The 12,110-nt window shown below is 40.8% G+C and overlaps 1 protein-coding gene across 1 annotated transcript in view; it reads right to left on the minus strand.

Moving 5' to 3' along the window:
- Positions 1 to 7,330, minus strand: part of LOC136856857 (leucine-rich repeat neuronal protein 1) — a 61,266-nt gene extending 53,936 nt beyond the window's left edge. The window contains exon 1 of the mRNA XM_067135055.2: positions 7,264 to 7,330. Within this exon, the coding sequence (XP_066991156.2) occupies positions 7,264 to 7,269 (6 nt within the window). The 5' untranslated portion in view covers positions 7,270 to 7,330. The remainder of the gene's footprint in view (positions 1 to 7,263) is intronic.
- Between the last annotated feature and the right edge of the window lie 4,780 nt (positions 7,331 to 12,110).

Below are 12,110 nucleotides of genomic sequence, written 5' to 3' on the forward strand. Positions count from 1 at the left end.
TTACGAGACTGAACAAGATATCGAAGAACTGATTTCACACGATTGTTTTCACGTAAGGGGCTCACAAACTGAGAGGATAAACGTACTCCGGTAAACGCAGAAATACTCGTTTCAGAACAGTTATATTTTTAAAACTAGAGCATACATATTTTTCTTATCGAATTACCAGCTAGGCGGAAATGAAATGAAATGCCGTATGGCTTTTAGTGCCGGGATATCCCAGGACGGGTTCGGCTCGCCAGGTGCAGGTCTTTTTATTTGACATCGTAGGCGACCTGCGCGTCGTGATGAGGATGAAATGATGATGAAGACAACACATACACCCAGCCCCCGTGCCAGGGAAATTAACTAATGATGGTTAAAATTCCCGACCCTGCCGGGAATCGAACTCAGGACCCCTGTGACCAAAGGCCAGCACGCTAACCATTTAGCCATGGAGCAGGCAGCTAGACGGAAAATTATGGTTAACAAAATTTGTTTAACGTTACTGTTACTGTCTACAGTACTTTCGGAGATACTAATGTTGACGATATGGACATGTTCTGTGACGTGGACATAAGCAGTGTAAATACGTGTATGTCAAACACAGATTACAGTGCACTGCTCAAGATTGTTGGTTTCTCTTGCGGTTGTCTCAGTTATCTCTACCGAGCGGAGTGGCCATGCATGTTAACGCGTTACGGCTATGGAGCTAAGCTCTGCATTAGGGAGACCTGTGGGTTCGAACCCCGCTGTCCTGAGAATGGTTTTCTGTCGTTTCCTATTTACACTTCCAGGCAAATGCCGGGTCAGCTGCTCTTCATACGCCACAGCCGATTTTTTCCAGTACTTTACCCAGTTTCATTCACCATCATTCATTTGATCTTCATTAGCGCTCTGCTGAAGTTGGCGACAGGAAGGGCAACCGACCGTAAAACATTCCTTATAAATTTATTTCACCTTATCCTCGGCCTTGTATCAACAAACGGACTATAAGGATTGTTATTTTGTTTATGCATGTGCATGTATGTTCGGTATTCAGTCCAAAGGCTGGTTTGATTCTCCACAGCTCCGCCAACAGCTGTCATGGATAGCCTAGTTGTCATTGAAGGGGCATACTTGGGGAAATGAGGAGTGAGGTAGTTTGTCGTTGCTTTCCTCGCTGTGGCAGAAGTTGCTATTACATATCAGTCTGCCAAGCCCACTGAAATGCATGCACCAACCGACACACACCATTCATAACAGGGACTGGCTGCATAAGGGATGGTATTACTAGCATTGCTCATACCTCGGTCACTTTGATATTGTCAAAGCCAAGGTTGAGACTGAGACAGGGCAATGAAAGTAACATATTTATTCTAGCCTATACCAGAAGGCATAGTGCACTGTAAACAATATATCTCACCAGCAAAGGCATATATTGTTAATAATAATAATAACAGTCCGCCTCTGTGGTGTAGTGGTTAGCGTGATTAGCTGCCACCCCCGGAGGTACGGGTTCGATTCCCGGCTCTGCCACGAAATTTGAAAAGTGGTACGAGGGCTGGAACTGGGTCCACTCAGCCTCGGGAGGTCAACTGAGTAGAGGTGGGTTCGATTCCCACCTCAGCCATCCTGGAAGTGGTTTTCCGTGGTTTCCCACTTCTCATCCAGGCCAATGCCGGGATGGTACCTAACTTAAGGCCACGGCCGCTTCCTTCCCTCTTCCTTGCCTATCCCTTCCAATCTTCCCATCCCTCCACAAGGCCCCTGTTCAGCATAGCAGGTGAGGCCGCCTGGGCGAGGTACTGGTCATACTCCCCAGTTGTATCCCCCGACCAAGAGTCTGAAGCTCCAGGACACTGCCCCTGAGGCGGTAGAGGTGGGATCCCTCGCTAAGTCCGAGGGAAAAACCGAACCTGGAGGGTAAACAGATGATGATGATGATGATGATGATGATAATAACAACAACAATAATAATAATAATAATAATAATAATAATAATAATAATAATCTTATCACTTCTTTCACTCCAGTGATGAACAGGAACACGTGAATGAACAAAGAAAGAATGTTCAGTGCGAGAATAGATTTTAAGTCGTAAATATGGTGGACCTGCCAATAATTTGCTACAAGAGCTGTGCATTGGAGACGTGTTCTATTATTTACATTACATACGTAAAGCAGATTGTAAAAGCAAACTGTTACGAAATAAAGCACAATCTGATTTATCCCTCTAATTTATTTCACAATGACCTAATAAATGCCCACACACATGTACACACACATACTAGGAAAATATGAATGAATCATCTAGTTGTGACCTCAAAACATCCTTTTTTCTTTCTCTTCATCATACACAGAATATTCCGATCCGTTTCTTCTTGTTGCGCCACTCGAAAACCACCCATAGACCGGCCAAAGAAATGTGGCATTGAGTGTTTACACTACGCTAGTTGCATTACTGAATTTTACGTACTTGCGCCAAGGTAACTACCGTACGTGAGGCTCCTGTGGTCAGCTGTTGAGGACAGCACATTTTTTTAATAATGACGTGCCATCTACAACCTGCTTATCACTTATTTAACTACAATGATGAACAGGAACACGTGAATGAACAAAGAAAAAATGCTCAGTGCGAGAATAAATTTTAAGTCGTAAATATGGTGGACCTGTCAATCATTCGCTACAAGATCTGTGCATTGGAGACGTTTTCTATATTTTTTTTTAAATCTACGAATGTTAGAAAATGACATTTATTACCTGCTGAGAAGAGTAACACCGTAAATACAAAAGAACGATTTTTGACGAATAACCGAGCAAGTGGATGTTCGGTTTGGGTCACATTGCTATCAGCTTGCATTCGGGAGATAGCGGGTTCGAACCCTACTTTCGGCAGCCCTGAAAATGGTTTTCCGTGGTTTCCCATTTCCACACCAGGCAAATGCTGGGGCTGTACCTAACTTAAGACCAAGGTCGCTTCTTTCCCACCCCTAGCCTTTTCATATCCCATCGTCGCCATAAGACCTATCTGTAACCGTGTGACGTAAAGCAAATTGTAAAAACAAATTGTTACGAATAAAGCAAAATCTGATTTATCGCTCTAATTTATTTCAGGATGGCCTAATAAATGCTCACACTCATGTACACACACAATTCTATTCAGCCATGAATCAGACGCCAATAATTGCTGACTATTTACAAGTCTCTATTCTCTTCACATCAAGCGGCGATTTTGGTAGTAGGCCTGTACCTTTATCAACAGGCTCGCCTTTCACTTCTCCAAGTCCAGTCACCCCACACAGCAGCTCCGTGCAGACAGCTAGGTTTGAACTCAGGGCTGCTGACCCGACAACACACGATGACCGTTCCTTTGTTCGACTCCAGGGAAAGTCCAGTAATTCACACAGTCAAATACAGTGAACAAATAAACAACAACAGCTCAGCAAGGTTAAACAGCAGGACAATGCTCCTCACAATAACGACCATTAACACTGTTCCATTGTCCGACTCGTTGGCTGAATGGTCAGCGTACTTGCCTTCGGTTCAGAGGGTCACGGGTTCGATTCCCGGCCGGGTCGGGAATTTTAACCTTCATTGGTTAACTCCAGTGGCTCGGAGGCTGGGTGTTTGTGCTGTCTCCAATATCCCTGCAACTCACACACTACACATAACACTATCCTCCACCACAATAAAACGCAGTTACCTACACATGGCAGATGCCGCCCACCCTCATCGGAGGATCTGCCTTACAAGGGCTGCACTCGGCTAGAAATAGCCACACGAAATTAAAACTGTTCCATTTACACTCACGATAGCTGCTCCGCACGCTGGCTTTACGGCGTTCGTCAGTCATCGGAAGTACACACATACTGTATATACAGCACTCCAAGGCAGTACACACAATATTTCGTTCCGTACTTGACGATATGTGTTAAATCATTCACTGTTACCTCAGTCCCTCCGACTCGTTGGCTGAATGGTCGGCGTACTTGCCATCGGTTCAGAGGGTCCCGGGTTCGATTCCCGGCCGGGTGGGGAATTTTAACCTTCATTGGTTAATTCCAGTGGCTCGGAGGCTGGGTATTTGTGCTGCCCCCAACGTCCCTGCAACTCACACAATACGCATAATACTATCCTCCACCACAATAACACTCAGTTACCTACACATGGCAGATGCCACCCTCCCTCATCGGAGGGTCTGCCTTAAAAGGGCTGCACTCGGCTAGACATAGTCCGACAATGGAATCTCCTAGCAGTAGACGTCAAAAGCATTTTGAACATGGCTGTGTCGAAATACTAGGAAAATATGAATGAATCATCTAGTTGTGACCTCAAAACACCCTTCCTTCTTCCTCTTCATCACGTTTTCCCTCTTTTCACAGGTCATTTTCTTCTTCTTCTTCGTACTATTCCTTCTCTTCACCTCTACACTGAAGGCGATATTTCCGTATCTTCTTGAAATTTATATACAGTATTTTTTAAACGTTCTTTAAGTAGTACAGGGGCTGCGTGGCCGAGGCGGTAAAGGCGTGCTCTGGTTCGAATCCCCGTCAGGAAGTCGTAAAATTTAAGAAACGAGATTTCCACTTCCGGAGGTGCATATGACCCTGAGCTTCACTCAGCCTACACCAAAAATGAGTACCAGGTTAATTCCTGGGGGAAAAGGCGGCAGGGCGTAGAGCTAACCACTCTACCCCATCACGTGCCGAGGTTAACAATGATGGAAGCCTTTACCTTCCACTCCTCCAAGGGCCTTCATGGCCTGTACGGAGGTGTCTTTGTCTTTAATTAGTACAACTAGTATATCTAGAGTGTGTGTTTTGTATATATATCATTCTACCTTAATATCACTAGGTTTGATTATTTAATTCATTCTAGTACTGTTATTATTGTTAACATACACGTATTTTTATCTTCATCTTTTCATTTCATTATTATTATTTATTTATTTTTGCATCATTTAAAATATTCCACAAACTGAAGTCGAGCATTAAATCTTATCTGGCCTGTGGTTTTTGCAGGCGCCCGCTGTTTAATCGTACCGGCTTCAGTCGCCAAATAAGGAATTTTCCCTCATTTCAGAGGTGGTTCAAATGTATTGATTTACTACATAAAATATGTTTAAGTGGCGATCAACTCATAATGATTTGAACTGAGAATGGGCAGTAAAAAAGTAGTCGAAAGAAGGTGAAGTTGTAAGAAAAGCTGCTAAGACATTAAAAAGTGCTAAAAAAAGACCAATAAGCCAAAAACCCTAAAGAGGGCAAAGAAGTACAAATAACTCACCATTTTGTGACCTACAATGACCCGAAATGAACAAATTAATATATAAAATGCCGGGCTGAGTGGCGCAGACGGTTGAGGCTCTGGTCCTCTGACCCCAACTTCTCAGGTTCGATCCTGGCTCAGTCCGGTGGTATTTGAAGGTGTTCAAATTCGTCAGGAACGTATCGGTAGATTTACTGACCTTTAAAAAACTTCGGCATTACGGCGTCTCCAAAAACCGTCAAAAAAGTTGTTAGACGTAAAAGATATAATATTATTAGTATACCGGTATCAAATAGAATATTTTTTCCTTCAACACCCGAGCCCTAGTTCTGATGAATACGAGTTTGGTATTACTATGGCATACCCATCACTTGAACCATTTTGTCTTGTTCTTTTCTTTTTCAGTCATAAGATTGTAACCAAAGGATTCACACGTCTTCGTCGATACACTTGCTATCTGTCATTTATAGTACAGTGTAAGAGTTTTGTAATAACAAAGAAATGCAACACAGAGGCAAGATTCGATACGTGCATCATGAGTTTGTGATTGCGCTGCGTGTTCGTTGTGGGAATGTGATGGTGGTACTGGTCTTTTGAAACACTCAAAATACCGTATTCAAATTCCATTTCCTCGAAATTGGGTGGGAGATTCGCCTTGCAGTTACAGTCTGTTTGAAAATGGATCATATCGGTGTTGATACATTGGTAAGATATGCTTGTCAGACTTAATAGATAGCTCGACTGAGAAATGGTCTTAATCTACGGTCTGATCCCAGATAACACCCATGACATTTCAAAGGTAGTTAATATTACAACACTCTTTTCTCGTTATTATTATTATTATTATTATTATTATTATTATTATTATTATTATTACAATATTAGATGCCGAAATAGCTAACCTTCATCTACATATCGATCGCATCAAAGCTGTAACTATTTTAGAATTTCATATTGTCAGTACAGTACTGGGAAGTATTTTGGGTTTATGAGTTGAAATATTACAATTCTGCTGTACTACTTGAAAAACAACTTATTCTTGCTGCATGTATTGGGCTCAGGACATTGGGGCCGAAATTCCCCTGTATTTAGTGTGTATTAAGTTTGATAACCTGTTTGACTGTGGAGTTTGTACCGCGCGTAGGAAGAAACCCGTGGTCTGTATGTTTTGAATCTTCCCGTCATTTACTGGAAGCTGACGTGGAAAACCAGGGGAAAACAATTTCATAATGACAGACGATTGGGTTTTAATCGTGTTTAACCCCCGAGACTGAGTACTAACTTTTAGATGAACGCTTGTCTTCTTATTGTTATTCCTTTAAACCAACACAAGTACGTATGCTTAAAATATATTACGGAGTAGAGCCACGCGGCTGTGAGCTTGCATCCGGGAGATAGTAGGTTCGAATCCCACTGTCGGCAGCCCTGAAAATGGTTTTCCGTGGTTTCCCATTTTCACACCAGGCAAATGCTGGGGCTGTACCTTAATTAAGGCCACGGCCGCTTCCTTCCAACTCCTAGTCTTTCCTATCCCATCGTCGCCATAAGACCTATCTGTGTAGGTGCGACGTAAAACCCCTAGCAAAAAATATATATATTATGGAGGGTAGTGACTCTCATTGTCCTTTATTTAATTAATTAATTAATTAATTAATTAATTTATTTATTTATTTATTTATTTATTTATTTATTTATTTATTTATTTATTTATTTATTTATTTATTTATTTATTTATTTATTTTATTTATTTATTTATTTATTTCCGTCTACAACCCTCTTCACCCCAGTTCCACCCTGGACGAAGTAGATTTTGCTGACGAAAATTTGGTTTCAGTACGGTTATTTCGCAACCGCTGTCAGACCAACAACGTAATGTGAGAAAGCGACTTAATACAATTCTACAAAATCAAAATTCATCGTTCATATTCTCATTTTATAAAAGTAATTAGTCCTGTAGTATGACTTCGAAGGGCAATATTTTCTTTACCATGATAGATAAGCGAGAAGAGCAGAACTATTACAATAAGTACTCACCTTCATGGTGTGGTATCCTACTGTAGCCTCCTCACTTCTGGCGTTGACCTGGCCGCCATCTTGTGGAGATAAGCACATCACCAGATAAAAACAGGTCGAGCGTATCAATGGTCGCCTGCAATACCTTACCGTCAGTACCGCCTTCAGTGAGATACCATCCCTACTCAAGATACACAAGACAAATATGGATCTTCGTTGACTACGTAGCGAACTATCGGAATTCCTTTCTTGAAAACAGAAAGGTAACCCAGTGGCATGTTTAAAGAAGCATATGTGTACCTGATTTAAGCCTAAGTGGACTAGGGTGGAGTTCGCACCGAAATTAAAAAATCTCTTATATCAAACCAAAAATCTTATCACAAACGCCTCCATACATCCACTTCTCAGAATTTCTAAACTACATCCTCATTACTCCCGTGTTACCATTTTTTTCTTTCGAGAAGATGGAGTGCTTAGATTCTACTTATAACTCTATTTTCGAAACATAGGTCACTGATATTCTTTTAAAAATCCTTATTTTCGGGATTGTATCCATATTTTAGAAAGATAAGTCACAGAGTCTTAAAAGGACATCCTAATTATATAGCTCTATTGTCGAAAGATGTATCCTTGAGATTCCGAAAAGAAAACGCATAGATGTAGGTTATAAACGAGCCTCTGAGATTCTAAAGGACAAAGGCATTTTAATAATACCTCTATTTTCGAAAGGTGTATCGCTGAGATTCTGAAAAATAAACATCGTATTTATAGCTATATTTTTGAAAGATACTTTGCTGAGTCTCCCCCCCCCCCCAAAAAAAAAATCCAAATTATGCCTCTATTTTCGAAAGATGGACCGCTGAGAAAATAAAGTAATATCCTATTGTAGCTCTGTTTTCGAAGTACAGGTCGCTGATATTCTAAAGACCATCCTAATCCTCAGTAGCGGCGATTAAGGGTGGCGACGGGGGGAGGGGGGGGGGAATTTTGTATCCTCCCGGCATTCACTAGTAGCTGACGTGGAAAACCAGAGGAAAACAATTTCAGAATGACAGGCGATTGGGTTTCCATCGTGTTTAATCCCCAACACTGAGTACAACCTTTCAGATCAACGTTTGTCTTCTTATTGTTATTCCTTTAAACTAACGCTCCCCCCTCCCACTTTGTGGAGAAAATACATTTTTATTCTATTTTAGCCGCCTGAAAGTAGGAATTATTTAAAAAATGCACAAACCCTGCTGTTTTTCAGCTAATTTTTTTCTTTAACTTATTTAATTATTACGAAAAATACTTAGCGAAAATACGCCCAAAATGTCGTTCGTCGCGGCTAACCGAATTGTACTGCGCCACAGCAAGTAGTGGAGACACGCGGAGCAATGTGTAGCATGTTCTACTACGACGGGAAGTGGGGCAGCAGGGTAGCAGGGGTAAATTTTGCCCAAGGTCACCCGCTTGCCGCGCGCATTTGTCAGTCTCGAAGTCTCACTTCACTTAGTATGTCGTCCGACTCGTTGGCTGAATGGTCAGCGTACTGACCTTCGCTTCAGAGGGTCCCGAGTTTGATTCCCGGCCGGGTCGGGGATTTTAACCTTCATTGGTTAATTCCATTGGCCTAGGGGCTGGGTTTTTGTGCTGTCCCCAACATCCCTGCAACTCACACACCACACATAACACTATCCTCCACCACAATAACACGCAGTTCTCTACACATGGCAGATGCCGCCCACCCTCACCGGAGGGTCTGCCTTACAAGGGCTGCACACGGCTAGAAATAGTTACACAAAATTATATTAGTATGTCTGCTCAGTTCTATCTACTGTGTAGTCAAACACTAAATGACTGTTTAACTGTATAATCACGCCATACTTCTATTTAATTCAATACATACGTAATTATTGTATAGTACTATTATTACCGCACATAAGTTGGTAGACTGTCAACCATTATGTCTCTGTCGAAATTCCCTCAGAGAGCATCAAAAACTCACCATTGTATGGCTTGTTTTTATCAATTTTGATGTCACTCCCACCCCCCCCACCCCCCCCCCCAACCCCACAACACCTTTCTTTTCGCTATATCCAGCAAACCTGGGAACTTTTTGTAGTCTATACTTTTTCGTGCCCCCCTCCCCTTCCACCTCTTATTCCAGTCGCCGCTTCTGCTAATTATGCCTCTGTTTTCGAAAGACGGGTCCTTGAGGTTCTGAACAAATATCCTCATTATACCTCTATCTCTGAAAAGTGACGCACAGGACTGGTGCCTTGGTCGCTAAAAGCAAATGATAGTCCTATCAATCACCCAGAGTATAGGGATAGTTACTATTAGATTTCGGGAGTTTATGACCTAAAGAAGTACAAAATACGCAAAAAATATGCCCTCAAAACTAGCTAAATATGACCTATCAAAAGTAAAATACATTTAAAAAACGTTTTATGTATAGATAGAAAGTAGCTTATTAGTGTATTACTAACATTAAACGTGCTAAAAAACTGATTTAGTGATAATACAGCTGGCACAATTTATCATGCTGACTGACAGAGCTCCAGTACAGTAGGTTAAAACTTTATATATTCATACTCTAATTAAGCAATCACAGCCGTGAGATGCACTTCTCACTCAGTTTTCCCTAAAACGGACCCAAAAACGAAGAATTAGCATGCTTTTTGGTATTTGTCAGCGTAAGATCGTACAGCATCTCTTTCTCGTAACCATGTTTCTAAACTTGTTACCTATATGTTTCGGGAGAAGAAAGAAAAATATATCTACTACACAACTTTTAAATCCTGTGTTTGAAACTCGACGCAGATAAAATGTACTTTATTAAAACGATACCACAATTTAAAAAAAAAATCTCAAAATATAACCAAATACGAACTTTTATAAAATGAGCAAAATATGATTTTAAAAAAATTTCTGAAAAATGCATTTATACGCAAAATAAAGTTCCTTTAAACGTGGTAACGGACCGTTATTCACAGTTATTTCTTCAGATTTCGGGTAAAATTGACTTCAGGAAAGAAATTTCTCCTTAACACCCGAACCTTAATTATTATAGTAACAGTGACCATATGCCAAAGAACTTCATCCGAACCTTACTTGTTATAGTAACAGTGACCATATTGCCAAAGAGCTTCATCCGAACCCTAGTTGTTATAGTAACAGTGACCATATTGCAAAAGAGTTTCATCCGAACCTCAGTCATTATAGTGACAGTGACCATATTGCCAAAGAGCTTCATCCGAACCTTAGTTGTTATAGTAACAGTGACCGTCTTGCCAAAGAGCTTCATCCGAACTTAGTTGTTATAGTAACAGTGACCGTCTTGCCAAAGAGCTTCATCCGAACCTTAGTTATTACAGTACCAGTGACCATATTGATAAAGGCTTCATCCGAATCTTAGTAGTTATAGTAACAGTGACCATATGCCAAAGAACTTCGTCCGGACCTTAGTTATTATAGTAACAGTGACCATATTGCAAAAGAGCTTCATCCGAACCTTACTTGTCATAGTAAGAGTGACCATATTGCCAAAGAACTTCGTCCAAACCGTAGTTGTTATAGTAACAGTGACCATATTGCCAAAGAACTTCGTCCAAACCCTAGTTGCCAAAGAACGTCACCTCAACCTTAGGTGTTATAGTAACAGTGACCATATGTCAAAGAACTTCATCCGAACCTTAGCTATTATAGTAACAGTGACCATATTGCCAAAGAACTTCGTCCAAACCCTAGTTTTTATAGTAACAGTTACCATATGCCAAAGAACTTCATGCGCACCTTAGTTCTTATAGTAACAGTGACCATACTACCAAAGAACATCCGAACCTTAGTTGTTATAGTAACAGTGACCATATGCCAAAGAACTTTGTCCGAATCTTATTTATTATAGTAACAGTGACCATATTGCCAAAGAGCTTCATCTGAACCTTAGTTGTTATAGTAACAGTGACCATATGACAAAGAACTTCGTCCGAACGTTAGTAATTATAGTAACAGTGACAATATTGCAAAAGAGCTTCGTCCGAACCTTACTTCGTATAGTAAGAGTGACCATATTGCCAAAGAACTTTGTCCAAACCCTAGTTGTTATACTAACAGTGACCATATTGCCAAAGAACTTCGTCAAACCCTAGTTGTTATAGTAATAGTGACCATATGCCAAAGAACTTCATCCGGACCTTAGTTATTATAGTAACAGTGACCATTATGCCAAAGAAATTCATCCGAACCTTACTTATAGTAACAGTGACCATATGCCAAAGAACGTCACCTCAACCTTAGGTGTTATAGTAACAGTGACCATATGCCAAAGAACTTCGTCCGAACCATAGTTATTATAGTAACATTGACCATATTGCCAAAGAACTTCACCCGAACCTTACGTGTTATAGTAACAGTGACCACATGCCAAGGAACTTCATCCGAATCTTGGTTGTTATAGTTACAGTGACCGTATTGCCAAAGAACTTCTCCCGAACCTTACTTGTTATAGTAAAAGGACCATATGTAAAAGAACTTCATCCGGACCTAACTTGTGAAGGATGACCATATTGCCAGCGAACTTTGTCCAAACAATCGTTGTTTTAGTAACAGTGACCATATTGCCAAAGAACTTCGTCCAAACCCTAGTTGTTATAGTAACAGTGACCACATGCCAAGGAACTTCATCTGAACCTTAGTTGTTATAGTAACAGTGGCCATATGCCAAAGAACTTCGTCCAAACCCTAGTTCTTATAGTAACAGTGACAATATTGCCAAAGAACTTCATCCGAACCTTAGTTGTTATAGTAACAGTAACCACATGCCAAAGAACTTCATCAGAACCTTAGTTGTTATAATACCTGTGACTATATTGCCAAAGAGCTTC

This window comes from Anabrus simplex, chromosome 1, assembly GCF_040414725.1.
Source record: "Anabrus simplex isolate iqAnaSimp1 chromosome 1, ASM4041472v1, whole genome shotgun sequence".
Lineage (NCBI taxonomy): Eukaryota > Metazoa > Arthropoda > Insecta > Orthoptera > Tettigoniidae > Anabrus > Anabrus simplex.